The 25556-nt window shown below is 45.0% G+C and overlaps 1 protein-coding gene across 1 annotated transcript in view; it reads left to right on the forward strand.

Moving 5' to 3' along the window:
* Positions 1-21996, forward strand: part of LOC308155426 (teneurin-1-like) — a gene marked incomplete at both ends in the record, with an annotated part of 166571 nt that extends 144575 nt beyond the window's left edge. The window contains 10 exon segments of the mRNA XM_080528746.1: positions 486-640; positions 6963-7329; positions 8338-8848; positions 9763-9935; positions 11811-12046; positions 13218-13511; positions 14665-15067; positions 18936-20156; positions 20388-20530; positions 21241-21996. Of these exon segments, the coding sequence (XP_080384872.1) occupies positions 486-640; positions 6963-7329; positions 8338-8848; positions 9763-9935; positions 11811-12046; positions 13218-13511; positions 14665-15067; positions 18936-20156; positions 20388-20530; positions 21241-21996 (4259 nt within the window).
* Between the last annotated feature and the right edge of the window lie 3560 nt (positions 21997-25556).

Here is a 25556-nt window from a genome sequence, read left to right on the forward strand (position 1 = left end):
CAGAAGCTTACTGCCTCGTAAAGGAGTGTGGCGACGGCACACTTCATTACGTTCCCTCTCCTGCACTAAGGTGCTGATCGCCTCGACGCAGATGACATAAACCGTTAACGACACATTATACATGCGTTCCACCTACGCTAGTCGCTAAGTACAGTATCTGCTATTTTGGTAGCCCGTTTTAATGTTTGTCATTATTCCTACATTAAGTTTGTCATAAGTATATCTTAGATCCTGACATAACATTTAATAGCCAGTTAAGGACAGCGTCTTTATAGGTTTAGAGCAAGAGACCGAAATGAAATTAAGCTATCAACTGTCATTTACCTGAAGGTCTCTAATGTCAACATCATGATCGTTATTGTGTTCGTGAGAAAGCGTCGATACCGTTTCTTTATTCAGGATTCCGACAAAGTGTTCCTGCTGTTTCTTAAATTCGGAGCAGTTGAATAATGGATCGCCTTAACCATGGCCTTCGCTTCCAACAGGGATCGCGGTCGACAAGCAAGGATATGTCTTTTTTGTGGATGGAACCATGATCCGGAAGATCAACGGGAAAGGAGTGATCTCAACCGTGATTGGCTCCAACGCCCTGACGTCCACTCAGCCGCTAAGCTGCGACGCTCGTATGGATATCTCACAGGTAAGCTGCCTAGAGGGTCACACACACACGCACGCACGCACACACACACACACACACACGCATGCACGCACACACACGCAGACACATGCACACACAGACACGCACGCACACACACACAGACACACACACAGACATACACACGCACACACAGACACGCACAGACACACACACACACAGACACACGCACACACACACACACAGACACACACACACACAACTGTACTAACATATGTAAAATGGTATAGGTGTGGATGACACTTATGTGATATCCGACATCTAGGAGTGAAATTCTAATTGCTTATGTTTACGGAGCGGGTGGTTTAGAAAGCCATTGAGCTGCGCCAGTCGGTCAGAGGGCATATTGGCGAGCGCTGTCACAAATTCTTCCCTCCAGTTATTTTCAAAGAGGGGCACTCCATACACTGCTCTAGTCCAGGAAGGGCAGCAGGTGCACGTTGCACACATCTCCCATTTGTTTTCAGCCTCCTAAACCAGCCAATGGAGTCATTCTTCTGAGAGTGAAAAGGAATCATCTCAGGTGACAGATAATAAAATAATGGTATGGTCTCTGTAAAATAGCCCCCAAAACATTGGCAGAGTTCTCAGTGCGCCGTTACTCACATGAAGCCCTTTTCACACGTAGTTCCCTGGAAACGACATGGAATCCCAACCCGGGACCGCCGGTGATTTTCGCCGTTCACACCTGAGCTAAATGCCCTGAGATGACCGCGTTGCGCCTTTTCACACATGTCAATGGCATTCCCGGGTTTGCACGAGCTACTTGAATCGTGCATTCAACTGGATGCAGAACTGGTACGTAGTAGACGTGAATTCGAACCAAACAGGGGCGTGAGATATGAGGGGGATAGGCCATATCAGCGGAAGAGCAGCCGTCGCTATGGCCTTTGTTCAGGCACAGTTGGGTGTATGTCAATGACATACACAATAGTGATCATACCTCCGTTTTATATGTATTGTATATGTACATATTTTTCACATGATGATAAATACCGGTAGGTGAATTTAACAGCGAGTTAACTCCTATTATGCTTACCATCACCAAGTTCGCTCGCCAACTAAATTACTTGATTACTGTTGATATAAACATACTACACTAGTCCAAAAGCACAGTATGGGAGAACTTGCTGATGGTAAGCATAATATGAGTTAACTCAATTAGACATATTGCTTGTAACAATAAACAGACGGAACAGCGCAGCGCGCATTGTATTGCCGGCCTGAGTAAGCACAGTTGAAGCAAGGGAGTGACTGGAAATGCCACTGACGCGCACTGCGTAAACATATCATACGTGTGCATTTGATAAGTAATCTAGCTAAGTAAGTAAGCTAGCTAACTATGATTGGAAATGAAGTAGTATCCAGTTGTGGAATTATATTTAGCACTACTTTGGCTGGTGTGATGTGGGTGAATTAAAACAACGCTGTGATTGGTTAACTTGGTTCCACGTGAAAACGTCTTGCGTCAGACATCCGTAACCCTTTACCTGCCGGACCAGGCAACGTCCATGCTTCTGTTCACACCTAAACCTTCCCTGTAAATCCCATGGAATCACACACAGGTCCTGACCAGGGAAAATGCCTGAGCAAATTCCCCTGTAACTCTCATTTACACATGGCCCCCTACCAGGTAAATTCCATGGAATTGACTGGGAAAGCTGTTGATGTGTGAATAGGTTCATTGACTCACCATCCCTCACCTGACTATCTAAGAAGCATAGTTTCGGTACTGTCACTCATGAATAAGCAACGTGGTCAATTAGTGACTGAACTAAGCCTTATTAAAGCATTACGGAATACTGCTCCCGCATAATCCTATTTACTAATTAGACACGATATTGTCCAGGAGGTAAAAAAAAAAACAGACAGGCCTTATCACTGACCTATAAAAACGGAGAGGGGATTTCCTTGGAGACATTGGCCGGCTGTGATTAACTGGCCTCCGCGGCTGAGCGCTTCCTCTCAACAGAGAACGAGATGGTTCCTGTCTCTGCTCTCGCTGGGCGGCTGAGGCGTCGTCGCCGTCTCGGCACAAGATGCTCCCTGACTCTGAGAGCAATTATTCTCCGCCCCCCGGACCTTGCCAGAGGAAACCACCTTTATTAAGTTCTCACCAAAAGTTGTAAAAATGCTGAGACCGCCTAACCTTCAGAGGAACCGCCGAGATATGCCCTGCGGTGTGTGTGTGTGTGTGTGTGCGTGTGTGTGTGTGTGTGTGTGTGTGTGTGTGTGTGTGTGTGTGTGTGTGTGCGTGCATGTGTGTGCGTGTGCGTGTGCGTGTGCGTGTGTGTGTGTGTGTGTGTGTGTGTGTGTGTGTGTGTGCGTGCATGTGTGTGCGTGTGCGTGTGCGTGTGCGTGTGTGTGTGCGTGTGTGTGTGTGTGTGTGTGTATGTGTGTGCACACGTGTGTCTCTTTCTCCCCCCCCCCCCCCCTCTCTCTCTCTCTGCTGGATAACCCAGCACATTGACCCACATCTGAATGGGTTTCTCAGCTCTGAATAGGGGACGGGGAAATTAACCACTGTGCCCCCATAAGGGCTTATCACATAAGAGCCACAATTCTTCCTCTTATGCCCAGATTTGCTCCTGCAAAAAGATTATCCATGCGCATCACTGCGTCGGAAATCACGTGTGCTGATGGACCCATCAGAGCACAGGAAAGAGGCGTGCCGATATCACAGTAGATGCGTGTGGGTTTCCTCTGGTGTATTTGCTCTTTATATGTATGTACTGTATCTATTCTAAGGCTGAAATTGTGATGCTATTAAGAAGCAAGAGGGACTTGTCATACTCCAATTTGCTCCACAACCCCATCGACCCTCCTATTTGCTCCATAGAAATACAGGACATCCTTTTTAGCTACAATATACAAGTCGGTCATTGAAACTCAGGGTTATTCCCATCTAGATTGACATCGTCAACAGCCCAATTGAATGCGAACTGAAAGTAGGGACAGGACAAAAACATTCAGTGAAATGCCAGAAATGTGGATAATATCTTAACAGCGAAAAGAAGTCTCTTCGTGTTGGTTTTCTGAATGAGGTCTTTTATGGCGGTGCATTATGCAGTTGGGTCATTTCAAACCGGTTCTTCCTCAAGGCTCCCTCTATTCTACCTCAGACGGCCCATAAACGCAAATGGTGATATTCTAATCTAGTGTGATAAAACTCATATGTCCAAACTATCAGGCCAGGGTGTTTAATCAAAGTAAAGCCCGGGGTGTCAGCCATTTTCAAGGTGAGGCTGGGTTGATAAGGCCAAGGATTTTTTTTTTCTCTTAAAGAAATACAACATTTCTATCTATGGAAGGAGTTTCTCAGCATGCTGTCCACAAACAAGCTTCTTATTTGATTTGACAATCAATTTCAAACTAGGTCCCCCGGTTTGAACTAAAGCTGCTCTCTGTGCAGCAAGGCATATTAGGGGTTATTTCGTTCTGAGCGGTGCTCTGGAAGAAACACCATCTCATTCCATCTCCAGAGCAATGTGTTTCTCCCCCCTTAGCCCTTCTGGAAACAATAGAAGGCTAAAAGATCTAAGAAACAAAAGAAGTAGTCCAATACTCCAGCCCATCCACCACTGAAGTAGTCCAATACTCTAGCGGCTAGGGTTGGAGTCTAGCCAATCCACCGCCGCCAGCTTCACTGGGTAATAATGCACAACTCTTCAGTTGGTGTCGGCAGAAAATGAGACCCAATGAAGTGGATTACAAACCGCCGTATTTAAGGGTAGATTAGATATAAAGTCACCCAAAGAGAGAGAGAGTGTGTGTGCTGTGCTAAAAAGAGTTTCAACAGTGGAATAGTTTAATGGTGGCATATTATCGTCTATCTCATCGTTCCCGGATTGCAAGCAAAGGAAATGCAAGCGCAACTCTTTTTTTCTTCTTCTTCTTCTTTCTTTTTTTTTCTACTGGAGGTTTGCAAAAAAAAAGCATGATGTCAATTAGCGTTTCGTTTTTCGGCATATTGTTGTTTTTAGGAACACCTAACACTGGCTTCCCCCTACTCATAACGCAGCCATGCTCAGCTGTACTTTGAAAAACAGCCGCTGCCGTAACCGCTCACCTCTAATTCGAATGCCTGGACACCTAGCTGTCAGTAACTTGCCAGCCTGTCAAAACTGTCAAATTATACCTGAACGGATTCTTCCTTTCACGGACAATTGACTTGCGTTTATACAGCCCCTTTCATCAGATCATCTCCCGAGTGCTTGAAGGTGAGATGGCAACTCATTTTATCCTCCACCAATCTGCATCATTCACTACTATTGTGCAGGAACACTTACCTCCCATTATTGGCAGTGGAAGAATGGGTTTTCATGATCCAATTAAATAGGAGGTGATTATATGGGTAGATTTCTTTATTGGGACCAGCAGCCTTAAGTATCCAACCCCACACTTAGGGAAGCGTACCATGGAGCTCTTTATTCTGAATGTGTGTCCTCACCCTGGTCTGCAGGGAACAGAGGGTGGTCACAGGTCTCACAGTGACCTTACAATGACATTACTGCATCCTTTGGCAGAACTGACAACTTCCCAGCTGTCTTTCACAATACTCACACGCTATTGAGCTACTCACACATTTCCAGTATGAGCAATATGTGCTGTTTAAAATACAGACATAAGTTTACCCACTAGTGTCATTAAGTCAGACTCTCCTTAAATGGATAGTCTGACAGCACACACCCTGATGGACGTTGGGTTGGGACGCCAGACGCGTCCTTTGAATTTGACCACTATCGATTCTATCACCTAAATACAACATAGTTGAGTAGGGGGAGGTGGGGATTACAACCAGATTTGAATTCAAACAATGAATTAGATGCACACTGTTCACTGGCGAAATGATGGCATCAAAAACATGATTCAGCTCACTGTTGACTGATGACTGTTTTCATTTGTGTCATGTTGTAAACATCACAGACATAGTCATGTTGTAAACCTCACAGACATAGTCATGTTGTAAACATCACAGACATAGTCATGTTGTATCACAGACATAGTCATGTTGTATCACAGACATAGTCATGTTGTATCACAGACATAGTCATGCTGTAAACATCACAGACATAGTCATGTTGTATCACAGACATAGTCATGTTGTAAACATCACAGACATAGGCAGGGTGTATACAATACTTTCCAGCCTCTATTACAATATGATGAAAATTGGGAATATGGGAAAAGTGATGGAAAAACTGGAAAGGTGTGGGGGGAAACATTGTGTCAATTACAATGAAGTATACTAGACCTAACCTCGCTGAGACCAGGCTTTTTTTTCCTAGTGTGGAAAGCCCAGAGAAATCCTTTGCAGAAAGTAGCTACAAAGAGGTGGAAAACCGTTTGAAATGAGTGACGCCTCGTGACAGGTCATGCCAGGTTGTGACAGGTCCTTACAGGTCGTGACAGGCCCTTACAGGTCCTTACAGGTTGTGACAGGTCATGACAGGTCCTTACAGGTTGTGACAGGTCGTGAAAGGTCCTTACAGGTTATGACAGGTCGTGACAGGTCCTTACAGGTTGTGACAGGTTGTGACAGGTCGTGACAGGTCCTTACAGGTTGTGACAGGTCGTGACAGGTCCTTACAGGTTGTGACAGGTCGTGACAGGTCGTGACAGGTCGTGACAGGTCATGACAGGTCTTGACAGGTCCTTACAGGTTGTGACAGGTCATGACAGGTCGTGACAGGTCGTGACAGGCCCTTACAGGTTGTGACAGGTCGTGACAGGTCCTTATAGGTTGTGACAGGTCGTGACAGGTCATGACAGGCCCTTACAGGTCATGACAGGTCACTCCAGTTAAATACCTTGCTTACTTTGGCGGAGCTCCAAAAAAACAGAATTTAAAAAATCGTTCAGGTTTTCCTCCATTTTCTACATTTGTTGCAAACTAGCCTAGGCAACAACCTAGCATAGGCAACAACCTAGCATAGGCAACAACCTAGCCTAGGCAACAACCTAGCATAGGCAACAACCTAGCCTAGGCAGCAACCTAGCATAGGCAACAACCGGGGAAAGAGACGCACTTAACAACAAACAACTCTTTTACAGACATGTGGGAGGAAGGTTCCTGGGTTCATTGAACATCCAATGAAATTGTGAACACCTTCTCCCATCCCTCTGTCCAGTTCAATCCAAGCCAGATCGGCTCATCTTAAATGAGCCAGACCTCAAAAGAGAACTTATGAGATATGGCTAACGCGAGACTATACTAGATCTCATTTCCACTCGCATGATGTCAAATCAATAACACAATCAAATCGAATAAGCCATTTTTTCTCTCCCCTCCCTTTCCATGCTCTAGGTCCGTCTAGAATGGCCCACGTCTCTGGCCATCAACCCCATGGACAACTCCCTCTACATCCTGGACAACAACATTGTGATCCAGGTGTCTGAGAGCAACCAGGTGAGGATAGTTGCCGGGCGACCGATCCACTGCCAGGTACCCGGCACAGACCACTACCTGGTGAGCAAGGTGGCCATCCACGCCACGCTGGAAGCGGCCAAGGCCATCGCCGTGTCCCACCAGGGGACTCTCTACATCGCCGAGACGGACGAGAGGAAGATCAACCGCATCCAACAGGTCACAACCAATGGAGAGATCTCCGTGCTGGCCGGGGCGCCCACCGACTGTGACTGCAAGATCGACCCCAACTGTGACTGCTTCTCCGGTACGGGAATCCCCCACAGAGAGAGAGAAAAATTGCCAAGCTTGACGAAACAAACATGGTTTAATGTGAAGTGTGAAATAGCTCCATAGGATGGCATGAAAGAGAGATATCAGTCCCTCACACAAACAGTCCCAAAACATCAGTGCGGTTTGTTGTGTTAATGGGTTTATTCGTGTAAACTTGAATAACGGTTTTTAGTCACATGTGTTTCTTCCTTAGCTACCGAGTAGTCATATATTGGGCATTCGTGCTGGAACTATGTCCAAAACACCTTACAAACACTCTTATTATGACAGAATCCCACTCCGAAGACTTTGTCTGCGTATTGTTTCTGAAAACACACTATGTTACCCTGTAATAAACGTTTGCACTTTCGTTGTCATGGCAACATAATCCATAAAGTGGATTACAGCATAGTAAAGTCACTTTTCAAAAATGTAATAAAGACCAGGGTCTTCAGAGGGGAATTCTGTCATCATAGTAGTTGGTTTTGGAGTGTGTGCAAGGTGTTTTGGGCAAATTGCTAGAATGAATGGAGCTCTAGGGAGTCCAAAATATAACTACTTAGTTTCTAAGGAAACAAAATATGTAACCAAAAACTGTCCGGGCTAATCGACTACAGCTAAGGTCATGTACAATCCAGGAAAAATAACAATTTAAATCATCCTTTCAAGTTTGGGAAAGCATCAATAGTTGTTTGTAAGATTGAATGGTTTGAATCAAATCAAATCAAATCAAGTTTTATTTGTATAGGCCATTTCTCACAAAATGTGACCCAATGCGCTTCACAGAGAGCAGAGAAGATAAAGCAACAACTAAGATGGACATTTAAAACCACATGATGACAGAACACGCAAGCAGGCAAGGGCAAAAAACCTGTACACTGTGCATCCAGGAAAATTCCCTTGCAGCCCTCTACTCATAGAAGTAGAGTATTCATAGAGTCGGTACTGTATGTTCATTTAGCTGTAGTTGTGTGCTCAATCTCAACCTTCACTGTTCCCACAGGGGACGGCGGCTACGCCCGCGACGCCAAGCTGAAAGCCCTCTCCTCCCTGGCCGTCTCGCCCAACGGCACGCTCTACATCTCCGACCTGGGGAACATCCGCATCCGCGCCGTGTCCCCCAACAGGCCCCGCCTCAACCAGCGCCGCATGTACGAGATCACCTCCGTGGTGGACCAGGAGCTCTACCTGTTCAGCGTGAACGGCACCCACCTCCACACGCGCAGCCTGGTCACCGGCGACTATGTCTACAACTTCACCTACACCGGCGAGGGCCACGTGAACGCTGTGGTCTCCGGCGACGGCAGCGCCCTGCACGTCCGGCGAGACGCCAACGGGGTGCCTCTCTGGCTGCTGGTGCCGGGGGGGCAGGTCTACTGGCTCACCATCAGCAACGGCGGCGTCCTCAAGAAGGTCTCTGCCCTGGCGCACGACTTGGCGCAGATCAACTACCATGGCAACTCGGGTCTCCTGGCGACCATGAGCAACGAGAACGCCTGGACCACGGTGTACGAGTGAGTTTGCCCCCTAGGCGTGCTCCTCCCCCTCCTCCGTGGAGGGGTCATTTCATCAGACGATAAAGCGTAATTCACACTGAAGAAACCCCTTTAGGATAGGATCATATCCCTGCGTGTGTAGAATGTACTAGCATGTAGTAGCGACGTCGTTCACGTCGTATGCAGTATTTTCGGAGGCGTGAGTAGTCTGGAAAGTGGTACAACTCAAGATTGTCAACAAAGTGAAATAGGAAAAGATGCTTGGGTACAAAGTTATGTTTTTTCTAGTTCGGGGGCAATTCTATAGACAGGCCCATTGAAATCGTCTCCTTTTTGTTGGGGATTCAAAGCCTCAAAGGGAAGTGGGAATAGTGTGATTATATAAAATGTTGTGCGTAGGCATTTTGAGGGATTTGTTCGGGGTGCTTTGGGTTTTTAAAATCCCATTTGGATGTCATGGACAAAGAATCTTTTTCACTGCCTCTTTATTTTCCTCCCCGTAATAGCGTTTGATCGGCAGTACAACCTCTCTTTTATTGTCCCAGTGAAAAAGCCTAAATCCACTCAAACTCAAACCCCATTTCAAGATTGCCCTCAGTGTCCTGCAGCAAGACGAGCGATGGAGGTCATACCTCACGTCTCCTTTGTTTTTAGCAGCACCGCTGTAGTGCCATCCAGTGGTCGAGCTGTGAAACTACACAGCCTATCTATAGGAACCTAGGTCTTCTCCTCCTCAGTGTTTTGAGTAGGAAGCGAGTGGAGGACAGAGGAGAGGACCTAAGGAATTGAGTTTCAAACCATTGAAAAAGAAAAGGGGGCTTATGTTTTGAGGCAACTGACCTACACCTTCTACTTAACCATGTTTTCCACTCGATTCCCTGAGACCAAAACTATTAGCAACCTCATATGGCTCTTGTGTGTCCTTGAACCAGGTATAATTCCGACGGTCACCTCATCAATGTCACCTTGCCCACGGGAGAGGTCAGTAGTTTCCAGGGGAGTATGGGGAAATCGGTGCGGGTGGAAGCGGACACGTCCAACCTGGAGAGATTCATCACAGCCACAAACTTCTCCGCATCCAGCACCATCTATACACTACGCCAAGGTAGTAGTAAGTGTTCATGTTGATTTTTCTCATTTTCTTCGGGCTGTTAGGAGTGCTTTTTTTTTTTTTACTGCTGATTGCAGTAGCTTAAAATATATATATATATTTTTTTATAGCACTGGCTTTGGGATAGTGAATATGAAATAATATGAAAATAAAACACTGAAGAATAAAGAATACGGGTCAAACATCAGACATACATTTATTCCCAAATGATTATTATCTCCTTAATATCATTCACAACAAAGGACGAGGCGTGAGATACATTACAATCCCAAAGGAATTGACAAAATGGTGAGGGTGTGACTTCTTCAGGATGTCCACCAGGCTCGTTCAACTGTAAACAGTTATACACAATGAAATCAAGCTGACATTAGTGATGTCACACATGCACGTCTTGAGGTGATACATATTTTTTTACTGGCCCTGCTGCTTTGAACGTTTTCAGAATAACAGTGAGATGGCATGTCTGACGTAAAACGGTAAACAGACTTATATAGCACCTTATTCCAAAGCGCACACATTCACACACCAATTGCAGCAAGCTACCATTACCATGCAAGGCGCCAGCCCTGCTGATTGGGAGAAATGTGGGGTTCAGTGTCTTGTCCAAAGACACCTCGACATGTGGCCAGCCGGGGTTCAAACTGCCGATCTGCCGTCCTTGCGATCATTTGACGCCGGCTCTACCTCCTGCACCACAGCCGCCCCCAACGTGACAGAGGTGTGAGAACACAGGTTCTGTAAACAGGACAGAAAAGACAAGTGGGGTAGTTGAAGCCTACCCAAAGATTCACAAAGACCTACTCACTCAGACAAACAGAGTGACAGCAGCACACCTGTTCATAACAGGACAGTTTTCAGAGGTGCAGCGACTCAAGGGGAAAGAAGTAATAATAATAATAATAATAATAATAATAATACATTAGACTTATATAGCGCTTTTCTAGACACTCAAAGACGCTTTACAAACTGAAAAGATAGAGTAGTAAAATAAAAATAAATAAATAAAAGAAAGTATAGGGGTCGAATACATTTTTAGATTACTAAATATAAATCTAAGTGCCTTTGTAGGACAATCTACTCTGTATACTGCAAGTATATCTAGATTTTGTGCAGAGAAGCGACGAAAACAAGCAATGCCAGCGTTCTCTCTCGACCGGCATTTGTAAAAAGGGAAAAGTCTTACGAGTATGATCAATGTAATGTTAGCTAGCTACCTCTAAACATGGATTTGGCTGGGCATAAATTAATTAATTTGAGGTGGTAAACACAGTCTGGCTATCGTATCTGTCTGGTTAACTTATCTGTGTAGTTCTGAGTTTCTCTCCAGAGCCATAGACAGATGTCTGTAGTGTAGCGTCGGAGAAGCGGCGAACAAGCAACGCCAGCGTCCTCTCTCGACCGGCATTTTTTTTTTTGTAAGTAAGATATGCTATGGCACACACCAGACCTGGATTCCAAAGTATTTCAAAAATAATTAAAAATACTTATTTGTTCTTGTTTGCATTTGACTGGTGCAGTTAAACCAATGGAACAGCACCCATCTGGCACTCCAGGCAAGCACAAAGCAAACAATCAAAGTATTTGAAGAGATTTCAAATACTGATTGATCCAGGTCTGTGGCCGATTTGACATTTACCATTCTGCTGGTAGAAACACCACTCTCTCTCTCTCTCTCTCTCTCTCTCTCTCTCTCTCTCTCTCTCTCTCTCTCTCTCTCTCTCTCTCTCTCTCTCTCTCTCTCTCTCCCCCTCTCTCTCTCTCTGTCTCTCTCTCCCCCTCTCTCTCTCCCCCCCTCTCTCTCTCTCTCCCTCTCCCCCTCTCTCTCTCTCTCTCTCTCTCTCTCCCCCTCCCCCCCACATCCCCACACAGAGCACGCCCAGAACACGTACCGGGTCAGCTCCGACGGCTCTCTCTGGGTCACGTTTGCCAGCGGCATGGAGGTGACCTTGAACACGGAGCCCCACATCTGGGCGGGCGTGGTGAACCCCACGGTGGGCAAGTGCAACATCACCCTGCCGGGCGAACACAGCCACAGCCTGATAGAGTGGAGGCAGAGGAGGGACCAGGCCAAAGGAAACTACACGGCCTACGAGCGCAGGCTGAGGGTAAGGAGGGGGAACAGCCTGGGTTCCTCCTGTAGCCACATCGTTCACCATATGTTGTGTGTGGGTGGAGGAGGGTGTTACAACAGACCTCAGCCACCACCCCGTGGGAGTGAAAGGGCCTTTTCAGACGAGCAAGCTGTTCATTCAACCGAGAGAGCGGAGGTGTTTCAGGCTAGTTTCTCCCGGGTTTCTCCTCCTCCATGTTGTGTTTTTACGTTATGTTTGGCAGGAGGAAAAAAAACGCTTGTCAATTCGCCATCAGTCGATTGTGATTTCTTAACAGAGGTGACGCCGTTCTAAACATTTTGTTTTACTTTCACTGCAAAGCTGGTCGGCCTCCTGTATGTCGTTGAGAAGAGATTTAATCCGAATGAACTTTTCACTTTCTTATAAAACTTTTTTTAAGGTATGTTTTTCTCAGTTGTGACACTTAAAACATGCAGTGAAATGAAATGGGACCATGGGAAATGGGACACTCAACACTGTGCCAGAGAAGAAAAAGACAATAGTAACAATAAAAAGACACAGGACATGAGAGACATAAAGTGCTGAACATAAAGTGCTGTGCAAGTAGCAACAGTATCCTGCGCTAAATACAAAGACTCATTTTAAAAAGGCAGTAGCCTAGCACAGTACAAGGGAACCAATTAAAAAACTGTTAATAAATAGGTGTGCTTTAAGAGATAAATAGGTGTGCTTTAAGAGATAAATAGGTGTGCTGACAATCGGTCAGTGCCGACTTTTTACAGCAAGGAAAGTGGAACCTTTTTTCATGCTGATGAGAAAACAGAGATTGCCAAATGTTCCTCTCCAATTAGGACTAAAATTAAATAAAAAGCGTTTAGCGGCCATTTGTACACAGTCGAGGACACGGAGGGAACATTAAGCCCCATTACTGCCTGTCTGACGAGCTGTTTATAGAGTTGTCGAACGCACTCGTTGACCGCGTGGTAGCCTCCGTGTCTAATCATTATTATGGATCTCTTTTGGAAACATTACATATGCTTAACCTTTTATCACTGTTGGCGAGACTTGACTGGTTTATTTTCTAGTTCTACTTTTCTCAGAGAGGTCATCATTAGTGTCAGGATGTATTGAGTGACGACTGCACCTTGGTTGACCTGGTCTTTCATGTTTCTTTTTCTTTCATTGTCTCTCATTTCTCCCCCAGGCTCATAACAGAAACGTGCTGTCCATAGACTTTAACCAAGCCACGCGGGTCGGCAAGATCTACGACGACCATCGTAAGTTCACCCTGCGGATCCTGTACGACCAGATGGGGAGGCCGATCGTCTGGTCCCCCAGTAGTAAGTACAACGAGGTGAACGTCTCCTACTCCCCCACGGGCCAGGTGACCAGCATCCAGAGGGGGAACTGGTCCGAGAGGCTGGAGTACGACAACGGGAGGCTGGTCTCCAGAACGTGGACCAACGGGAAGATATGGAGCTACACTTTCCTGGAAAAGGTACTGTGATCATCCCAGAGTTGACTGTTTTTTAAAATAAAAGACAAAACCGTATCCTGGTTTCTTTCCCTTTCTCTAAGCTTCTGGCACACGTTCTTATCCAAAGAACTTCCCCGGTGCTGATTGTGACGATCCGTTATCTCACCTCTCTTGAGTTGTATGTACTCGAACGGATTGTCAAGTCACGCTGGATAAGAGCGTCTGATAAAAAAAACACTTAACATTCGCTTCAACGGTGACTATTGTTTTTTCCGAATAGTAACGAGTCAAACGTCACACCGGTGCGATATGGGGTTTAGTTTGAAAGGCTGTATATTTTTTTATTTATTTAACCTTTATTTAACCAGGCAAACATGTAAGAACAAATTCTTATTTGCAAATGCAGCCTGACCAAAAAGCAGTGGCTCTTTGGGGTGGGGGGGGGGATGGGAAGCTAGAAATAAAACAAGGTTAAGTAATACAATAAACAATAAAACAATAAAACAATAAAACAATGGCAAATACAGATGCATTAAAATACTAACAGTCAGAGAGAGGGGAGAGAGACGGAGGAGGTAGGGGTGAGGAAGAGCGGAGGTGAGGGATACCGGGGGTAGTGGAGCAGGGGTACATAAAATGAGGCAGTGATGGGTTATGGGATGGGTGAGAGACGGTGATCAACAGGTGCATTGATCGACTATGGTTCGCTGCAGGATTTGTTTGAAAGCAGTTTGAAAGCAGTATATGGCGATTTATTGATTTATTTATTGTTTATTTATTGGAAGGATCCCCATTCGCTATACCCATAGGCATGAGCTACTTTTAGTGGGGTCCACATTTAAAACATACATTACAAATAACATTTAACATATAAAACATACTTAAATTACAAATATCAAACATTAAAATATATCATACATCATACAATTTTACATTTGGCATAATATAAAAACACTTATACAGTATATCTAGTTGGAGTCCACATTTAAAACATACATTACAAGTAACATTTAACATATAAAACATACTTTAAATGACAAATATACATAACATAATATATACACAACATAACACAGTATACAAGTAACACAATATACATAACATAACACAGTATATGTATGTATCAGTTGTTGTAAAGCTGTTTCTGCTCCTCTTTTCTTGTTCTGTTCTGCAGTCGGTGATGCTCCTGCTGCACAGCCAGCGCCGTTACACCTTCGAGTACGACCACACCGACTACCTCATGTCTGTCACCATGCCCAGCATGGTGCGCCACAGCCTACAGTCCATGCTGTCGGTGGGCTACTACAGGAACACGTACACCCCCCCGGACAGCAGCAGCACGCGGGGGGGGTCCTCCGTGATCCAAGACTACAGTCACGACGGCTCCCTGCTCCAGACCCTGTACCTGGGCACGGGCCGCCGCGTCCTCTACCGCTACACACGCCACTCCCGCCTGGCCGAGATCCTCTACGACACCACGCAGGTCACCTTCACCTACGAAGAGGCCTCCGGCGGGGTCAAGACCATCCACCTCATGAACCAGGGCTTCATGTGCACCATCCGCTACAGACAAACAGGTGATCATCCCTAATTTTCTAGAACACTAACTTCACCACCTCACAAACAAGGTGCTCAAAGCGTTTTCCATTGTTGTTTTTTTACTTTGTTTTTATTGAACAAAAAAACTACACAACGACAAACACAACACACAACATTACATCACTTGGCAACACATCAAAATCAATATACCAACATATGTCACAATGTATTGGACCGTATACATACAGTTGGAAATCAAAACAATGGCGATGGCATTGGTGGTCTGTTGCTATCTGGCTATTCCCACGTGTTAGACACACTGGCTGAGTCTGGGTTAGGGGACACAACTGGATGTACTTGGAGTGATAGGGCCTTTTCAGCCGCAGCCCCGTCCCTCTGGAACGCCCTCCCCAACCACATCAGACAGGCCAACACCCTTCCAACATTTAAACAGGCCCTCAAAACCCACCTCTTCAAGCTCGCCTTCACCAGTTAACCCTCTCCCCCTCCCCTTCCCATGTGTCCCCAGCACTACCTTAATTAGGCCCCTATACTTTCAACTATTTACCTTTTGTTTCTTTTTATTATTACTACTAAAACTTTTCAGTTTGTAAAGCGTCTTTGAGTGTTTAGAAAAGCGCTATATAAGTCTAATGTATTATTATTATTATTATTATTATTATTATTATTATTATTATTATTATTACTTGTACTTGCTATTGTGGTTGTTTTCCACTTTTGTCCTGTGAAGTCCAGTAGAACCTATACAGTCTTTTATATTGAATGAATACTTTTTTTTTTTACCATTTGGTTCTTCTCTGAAGGTAGTTGACCAGCAGGTCAATTGTATATTCCTCGGGTGCAAATATTTCCAGAAATTTCCCTTTTCTCCGATACCATATTTTTATTCCAACTCCAAGAGTACGACATAAGAACATCTTCATTGTATACCTATGGTGTGTATTGCCTTCAATAGCCATTATGTGACAGAATATCAATAGGGGTAAACGGATATGCTAGCTCTTGTTCTATCATGTCCAGTCCAGACCTAAAACCTAATTTCACCAGTGCTTCGCCAGTTTAGCCATTTCAAATGATAAGCTATATTATATAACTTTACATCTGGTAGAGCTAAGCCTCTATCCCTTAGTGAGCACATCTGCCTCATTCTGGGTTAATAGTTCCAATAGCAATTATTTAGTTAACCTGTCATAGTTTTAAGTACTGATCTGGGATATTCATAGGTAACATTGCAGAGATATCATTGAATTGTGGGACCACCACCATTTTAAACACAGTGATCTTTCTCCCATTTTCCTAAATTTGTCTTAATCCTAAATATGAATGGATACAAATGTAGTCCCATCACCTCTTCCAAATGTAGGCTCAGTTTAACACCCAGATATTTCATCCCAGTAAGGATCTGTTTGTTGATTGATGTGATGCCTTTGGCCCCTAGTTTAGTTTTGTCACTGTCACTGTCTCTTTGTTTGTTTGTTTGTTTTTCTGTTGTGTCTGTCTGACTTGTCTGTAAATTCTGTAAAGTGTCCTTGGGTTTGTGAAAGGCGCTATATAAAATCAAGCTATTATTATTATTATTATTATTATTATTATTATTATTATTATTATTATTATTATTATTATTATTATGTGGCATATGGCATTAATTGCCATTGCTTCTGACTCACTCAAATTAATTGTATAACCTGACAGAGTAGAGTATGATTCAATACAAGTGAGTAATCGTGGTAGAGACTGAAGAGGATTGGTAAACAGGAGGACAATTATCATCTGCACACATAAGCAGCTGACAGACAGACATAAATGAGCTTAGTAATGTGGCAACAATTTGTGTTTTAAAGGGTTTATTTACCAACAAACCCACCAATGGCTAAGTAGTAGTAAGAAAATAATCTGTATTCTGTAGATATCTTTCCATATACATGGTGCCATTAATCCACTCATGAGAGATATAGTTCATACAATAGAGCTGCTCATTTCGACAAGTTCAAGTCTATTTTTGGAGCCAAATCCATGGATGATCACCACGCTTTCTTCTGCAGCTCAGTAGGGCCTCCCCATTAAGCCAATATGGAAGTGCTGCACTGATTATATAGGTCACCGAATCAGCCCCATTCTGAAAGAGATGGAGATGGAGCGTGCAGCTGGGTCGTGATGAGCAATTTCCTCAAATCAGCCTCTGAGAGATGTTTGATTTTGTCTTTTTGGAGACGTGTGTGCCTCGCTGTTGGGTGTCACAAGTACCCCAGTGTCTGTGCCATCCCGCCTGCACGATGCCACTTCCATTTCCTGCTCAGAAATTGACATGAGCCTGTACTTAAACAGCCTTCCAAGGTCACTCATCCAAAACCTCCTTTGGCACAATAAGACTGATTTGAACCTGAAATAAGCAGTCATAGACAGGTGATGATGGGAGACGAAAAAGCATGGATGAGAATTCTTGAGTGTGTATTAAAGCATGAATCCGGGATTTAGCTGCCACAAAGGGGACTAGAAAGGGTAACGGTCTTGGTTCATTTTCCTGCACTAAAGAGTTGTTGATGTAGCGTACCTACCTATGACTAATGACTGATTAATTAACAGTGCTTTACCTGTGGACATTCTGTATGTCAAACATTTATTGTGAGGATCGTGCCTTTTTTACTCTGTGAGCTCAAGGGCAGGTCGGAACCGTCAGGGAAGGGAATGAGCTGTCGTAGGCCTTGACAGAACTGGCTGGGCTGAATGAATAAGCCCACATTCATTAACTGACATTCAAATGTGTTGAATGGATCATACCCAATTTCAAGCTTGACTGGGCAGCAGGCTTCAAATTCATTCGCAGTCACATAAACGGCCTACAATGATCACAGTGTCGTATTAATTGTCTTAAGGATCATTAAAATGTACAAATCTTTCATAACATTTTGGTTGGTTTAGTCTAGTCACTCGTACAAATACTTCTCCTCTGTTTTATGATGTTCAATCCATCTGGTTGTGAGCAAGGCCAACTGGAGTAGTCCTCAAACATACAGTATCTGCGGCACAATTGCTGAGTATTGCATGGTAGTCTCACATAGATATACCTCCAAACCACCTTGTTCTCATGGCTCATTTGGAGGTCTGGAGAATGTTTGATTAGCCAATCTTTCTTGGATGGAATGATGGCTCCATGTTGCTGCAATCAATTTAGCTAATTGCTAGCAAGCTATCTTTATCAATTTAGCTAACATTGCCACAAGCTATGTTTATTAATTTAGCTAACATTGCCACAAGCTATGTTTATTAATTTAGCTAACATTGCTATAAGCTATGTTTATTAATTTAGCTAACATTGCTATAAGCTATGTTTATTAATTTAGCTAGCATTGCTATAAGCTATGTATTTGAAATGGAAAGCCTGGCCTCGACAAGCAGCTAGAGCCAAAACCATTCCCTAGTTGTTCTAAGGGTGTTTCTCAGACACTGATCAAGGTTTATCCTGGATTGAAAGGCATTGGAGATTGTCTGCAACAAAGATCAAGACACTCTTGTGAAAGAAGGTAAAACGTTTACCTCAGACACGTTTTCACATAAATGTGTCGGTGGTAACCAACCTAAATATAGACTTTTGAATTGTTTCACAAAGTGAGTGCCTTGAAGTTTGTTGCAGTCTTATTAGATCACATTTGTTCTAATCAAGACAGAACATCGTTTTTTCTCTCTCTCAGTCTATTTAGACCAATGAGCAGCCTTTTGATTCCAGTTATTGTTTTATACAAGCAAAGCAGCGCTCTTTGTCTTTTCTTCTCTATTTGATTTATGTCTCTGTAATGTAAACCTGATTTTTTTGGTCATGACAAATCCATATGTTTTGGGCATTTTTATTGAAATCTAACTATCATTATATCATCGTTATCTCCACAGGACCTCTTGTTGGGAGACAAATCTACAGATTTAATGTGGAGGGCCTTGTGAATGCCAGATTCGACTACAGCTACAATAACTTCCGGGTCACCAGCATGCAAGCCATGATCAACGAAACCCCACTCCCCATTGACCTTTACCGCTATGTCGATGTCTCGGGACGAATCGAACAGTTCGGGAAATTCAGTGTTATCAACTACGACCTCAACCAAGTCATCACTACGCACATCATGAAGCACACAAAGATATTTAACGCCAACGGCCAAGTGATCGAGGTCCAGTATGAGATCCTGAAGTCCATCGCCTACTGGATGACGGTGCAGTATGACCACATGGGCCGCATCACCGTCTGCGACATCAGGATCGGCGTGGATAACAACATCACACGCTACTCCTACGAGTACGATGCGGACAGCCAACTCCAGGCGGTGGCGGTGAACGACAGGCCTCAGTGGCGCTACAGTTACGACCTCAACGGCAACATCAACTTACTGAGTCACGGCAACAGCGCCCGACTGACGCCCCTGCGCTACGATCTACGAGACCGCATCACCAGACTAGGAGAAATACAGTACAAAATGGACGAGGACGGCTTCCTTCGCCTACGGGGGAACGTCATGTTCGGTTACAACTCCAACGGGCTTCTCGCCAAGGCTTTCGACAAGGTGTCGGAGAGGAGCGTCCACTACCGCTACGACGGCCTGGGGAGGCGGGTGGCCAGCAGGACCGGCGAGGGCCAGCAGCTCCAGTTCTTCTACGCCGACCTGAACAAGCCCACCAGGGTGACGCACATGTACAACCACTCCAGCTCGGGGATCACCTCCCTCTACTACGACCTGCAGGGCCACCTCATCGCCATGGAGCTGAGCAGCGGGGAGGAGTTCTACGTGGCCTGCGACAACTCCGGCACGCCCCTGGCCGTGTTCAGCAGCCGAGGTCACATGGTGAAGGAGTTGCTGTACACTCCCTACGGGGACATCTACCAAGACTCCAACCCAGGGTTCCAGCTGATTATTGGCTTCCAGGGGGGCCTCTACGATCCCCTGACCAGGCTGGTCCATCTGGGGAGACGAGACTACGACGTGGTGGCGGGGAGGTGGACCACCCCCAACCATAACCTGTGGACCGAGCTCAGCATCAACCCCAAGCCTTTTAACCTCTACTCCTTCAAGAACAACTATCCCGTGGGAGAGCTACAGGACGTCACAAAGTTCACAACAGGTACTTTAGGACTCCGGCCTCAACTTTTTGTCATTTGACGACATCAATCTACATTTAAACTGTATAGAATAGGGGTTTGATGCTACCCACGCTACCTGATGGAGAATGCAGTATAACGGACATACATTTGCATCTCTTTAAGTTAAGCCTCCAGTGTTTTGAAAGCCTTTCAATTATGTTGCATGAGAAAAGTAATCATCAAATGTTCCTTTGTTGACTTGTTTTTGTTAGACATCAGCAGTTGGTTGCAGCTGTTTGGGTTCCAGCTTCATAACGTGGTCCCTGGGTATCCCAAGCCGGAGGTGGAGAGCATGGAGCAAACCTACGAGATGATGAACACTCAGACCAAGACTCAAGACTGGGACCCTAGCAAGGTGAGTGGAACAGAGACGGGACGAACTCCTTAAGTTCAATACCATAATAATAATAATAATAATAATAATACATTAGACTTATATACACTCAAAGGCGCTTTACAAACTGAAAAGATTGAGTAGTAATAATAAAAAGAAACAAAAAAAGTAATAAAATAAAGTATAGGGGCCTAGTTAAGGTAGTGCTGGGGACACATGGGAAGGGGAGGGGGATAGGGTTAACTGGTAAAGGCGAGCTTGAAGAGGACCTGTTTAAATGTTGGGAGGGTGTTGGCCTGTCTGATGTGGCCCTATCACCCCAGGTCCGAAGCTTGGTCCTGGTGGTCTTGAGGGTGGTTTGGTCGTCAGACCTTAGGCAACGGGAGGGGGTGTGGAGGGGGACGGGGTCGGCAAGGTAGGAGGGGGCCAGATTGTTGATGGCTTTGTAAGTGGTGAGTAGAATTTTTAATTGGATTGACCATGCCACACCATCTAATTGGCAGCTCTTCAGTGGCATCGCTGGTTAACATTATGTACTTGGGTGCCGGTCACGTGTGTTCGCAAAACAGAAGACCCAGGTTCGAGACTTATTTGAGCTCAGAGAGTGAGGAAGCAACAGTGTGACGCCTGTTCCACGAGCAGAACCTATGGTAGCCTCGTCTTAGCCTAGTTTGATCTCCACTTTTTAGGATCAGATAACCATCATGTTGTGTCTTTTTTTCCTCTGACAGGTTCTTTTGGGGATTCAGTGTGAGCTGCAGAGGCACCTGAGAAACTTCATCTCTCTGGACCGGCTGCCCATGAGCAAGGTGAGCGGGCGGCTGGGGGCGTGGCACGGCCGGAGACCCCGCTTCTCCGCCATCTCCTCCATCTTCGGGAAGGGGGTCAAGTTCGCCATCAAAGAGGGCGTCGTCAACACGGAGATCATCGGCGTGGCCAGCGAGGACAGCCGGCGCGTGGCGGCCGTCCTCAACCAGGCCGTCTACCTGTCCGGCCTGCACTTCACCGTGGACGGCCTGGACACGCACTACTTCGTCAAGCCCGGCCTGCTGGAGGGGGACCTGGGCGTGGTGGGCTACACAGGCGCAGGGCGCGTCCTGGAGAACGGCGTCAATGTCAGCGTGTCTCAGATGACCACGGTGGTGGAGGGCAGGACTAGGCGCTTGGCCGACATCCAGATGCAGCACGGGGCGCTGTGCTTCAACATCCGCTACGGTGCCACGGTGGAGGAGGAGACGGCCCACCTGCTGGAGGTGGCGAGGCGGAGGGCGGTGGAGCGAGCCTGGGTCGGCGAGCAGAGGAGGCTGGAGGAGGGAGAGGAGGGCTCCAGGCCCTGGACAGAGGGGGAGAGGCAGCAGCTGCTATCCACGGGGCAGGTGTCCGGCTACGACGGCTACTTCGTCCTCTCCGTGGAGCAGTACCTGGAGCTCTCTGACAGTGCCAACAACATTCACTTCATGAGGCAGAGTGAGATAGGGAGGAGGTAACATCGGCATTGTGCTTCACCGCCACGGTTTCCCCTTCACCAAAGACAGTCTGTTTTTAGACCTCATTTGTTGTACCGGTTTTTTCTAGACGATGATTCGAAAAAAGAAAAAAAAAAAGACAACTGCCTTTAAAAAGTGACAAATGATGGTATTATTTTTGGTTTCACCTCTGTTCTGATATTTGTTTCTTTCAAGACTGAGTTGACGTTTGGAAAAACTCTCAAAACGATGTATTTTGTTTTTGGAGTGACTTAGCTAGCTTATGTCATTTGACCTACATTGTAAGCTGTTAGATATGCTGAATCTGAGATGACAGACACCATATCAAGGTCATTACCATTACGACTCGTCTTTATACACTGTATGTGTTACAATGTAGTAAACTGTTCTGATTTCAATTTATACAGTACATATCTCTTTAGACTCTCTTGACAGATGGTAGTGAGCGATGGCCGCTGTCTTCTTCTTTGACTCTTGAGGCTCACTTGCGAGTGTGCAAGTTCTGCTGCTGCGTATTTCAAGTTCTGGTGGTAAAACGGGAGTAGACCGTGTGGGTTTAGACACAAGACATTTGTAAATAGCAAGTGTTTTAGTGAGAACAAGTACTCAACTTGATAATGTGTTGTTATCGATGATTAATCGTTAATCCTATCAATAGAATCGATCAGTCGAGTTACACAGTGCAATGGAAAAAAAGTATTCATGCTGAAAGCCTGTACAGTATAGTTGACTTTTTTACAGATTGCTTATTGTAAAATATAGTGTATTATCTTGGGTGGAGCTTGTGCCTTTCTGCTCTTAAAAACTTTGAAGGATGACCCATTTAAAAAGATCTCCTTCCTTACCACAAAAATAAGTGTTCTCTTTGCATCATTTCTGTACTGGACTGTGCCCTAAGTGCTAATTCATAGTGTAAATGCTGCAAATATCTCATCATGCTGTAATTCACAAGTATTTACATTCAATGTACCGTACCTTAACCTACCACTGGACAGTTTACAGAGGAGTTCACCAGTGTGGCCACAGTTTAGGCAACGTGGAAACTAGGAAGACAATGCATAATCCTCAAGTTGATGATGTAGAATACAATCAATGTGAAATATAGTATCATTATATAGCGAATACGTCTCCAAGCTCTGCTGGCACTGTGAAACCCAGAAGAACCAGACTGCGGACGGGGATGGGTCAACACACTGCAACAACAGAAGATGAACAACTTTTGGGGCCTTATACACGACAGGTCCGACCACAAACACACTACGCTGGCGTGGACATCACATGGTCCGTTCCAGCACTCTTTCAGCCACGATGGTGGACGTGTAACCAGGCCAGCCCAGTACAGCTCAGATCGGTTTAGCTCTGTAGTGTGAATTAGGGTTTGTTGGAACGTCTCCACACATGTAGGACAAGGTACACCTCTTTTCACATCATCATATCAATGGGTGGATGTGTAGGCGTTTACATATCAACTAGGAATGGGATACTGCATGAGAGAAAGGACCGGTATAGGAGAAATCAAAAGGTTGATTTGGAGAACCGTTATTCAGGATGGAGGGCCCTCCCTGTCACACTGGGCTGTGTCCCCAGATACATGAGAAGAGGTTTGAGGTTTGAGGTAGTATGTGGGAGGATGACTTTACTGTGGTTAGTGTAGAAGAGAAGAGCTTGAATATGTCTGTGCCGAGAGAGACAGAACAAAAGACAGAAGTGGAGAGAGTTAGCTGTTTCCCACTGACAGACTATTGTAAAGTGCTGGCATCCACATTCCTACAGCAGCTTTATCTTTCTGTTGTGTTCAGTTGACTAGAATAGGTTCTGTCACGTGGTGCCAATAGGTTCTGTTACATTGTGGGTCCTACACAGCTGTGGAGGCCGGCAGAGGTAGAAACCTGATCCCACTCCTCATTCCGTTTCATGAGTCGCGATGAGCCCATCCTCCGATTTCTGCCTCGGCCAGCTTCTCCTGCTGTGCGGTATGCCGTTGTCCATTCCAGTATCCCACATCGATACCGTAATGTTAGGACATTCACGGTGCGTTCGATTATGTGCATCAATTTCACAACAGCCAAAAATGTTTTCATACGCAGTTATATTTAAGTTGATTGCAGCTCCAATTGAACAAGCCTTAGTGAAACTTCGTTTCTTACGAGAATTTTTTATTTTATTTGATTTGATTAGGAGGAGGGGGGATTTAAAAAAGAATCATAATAATCATTTTAAAAAGCTGATGAAGCTGTGTAGTCAACGTCTCTCTTTCTCACCATCATCCCATTCGGTTGTTAAGTTGTGACGTGTTTCCGGGTCCAACGTTGGCTGAGGCGCTCTCTTCGTAATGCTTCAGTAATAATAATAATTCATTGTATTTATATAGCGCTTTTCCGAGGCTCAAAGACGCTGACAAATATGGGAAAAACTGGAAAGTGCTGTGTCCCTTGTTGTATGAATAGATCCCAGTCTAAAAAACGATTGAACTGTCATTCTACCGCTGTAGTACACTGGTACTCTGGTGCAGGGAATTTCTGGTTTGGACCCGGAAATTGCTAAACGTCACGTTTGACGTCAGACTTAACAACCGAATTGACACACAGTTTGCTTGTAATTGTTCACTGGTTCTTTTCTAACCGAGATGTATATGATGTATGTGCAGATGTTACGTTCTAAGCTTCTCTTACAACAATGAAACATTTGAGCACTGTGGCCAAGGCTGAACCAAAAGCATGGGGAGCTTCTGCTGCAGCTGGAGGAAGCCAAACCCTTGTATTCTGACACACTTTAATACTGTCCATTTGAATAACAAACAATGTCATCCTGCACAACCTTTTGATTTGAATTCTCACTGGGTTATATTGTGAAATGAATTGTATAAAACATAGGCTATATGGTACATACAGTATAACATATTTTGGGTAAATTAATGGATAGTACGTTATACCTTCAAAGAAATCAACTGGTGTTCCCCCTAGAAGTGTTGATATTGACGCTGTCTTAGTTGGTTAGCTGACTAAAGTCCAGGAGAGTGGATCAATTGGTATTATGTGATACTGTGTAGACTGATGATATAAATACACTGATATCACCTGACTGCATTTTCTATTCTGGGCTTTGACTATGAAGGCATGTATTTTCTGTGAGTGCTCCAAAGGAAGTGGCTGTAAATAGTCAGAAGTTAATATATTGGGTGTGGAAATATTCAAATCAAGGTACTTTGAAGGTTTCGACTTTCAATAAATAAATGTTCAATTCTTTGTCCATATGTTTTGGATGTTATTTCTTTCACTGTTTCAGTATAGTCATATTTACAGGGTGGAAAACTAATGGCTACAGTAAAACCGACAAATGAAAGAAATGTGTGCTATTGTCGTACCAATTGTTTCTTTTCCAGGTATCCAATTCAAAATCCTACTCCCCACTTACAAAGCCATCAACAATCTGGCCCCCTCCTACCTTGCCGACCTCTTCCCCCTCCACACCCCCTCCCGTTAACTCAGGTCTGGCGACCAAACCACCCTCAAGACCACCAGGACCAAGCTCCGGACCTGGGGTGATTTTCAGCCGCAGCC

The sequence above is a fragment of the Nansenia antarctica genome, assembly GCF_963989245.1.
Source record: "Nansenia antarctica genome assembly, chromosome: 4".
Classification (NCBI taxonomy): domain Eukaryota; kingdom Metazoa; phylum Chordata; class Actinopteri; order Argentiniformes; family Microstomatidae; genus Nansenia; species Nansenia antarctica.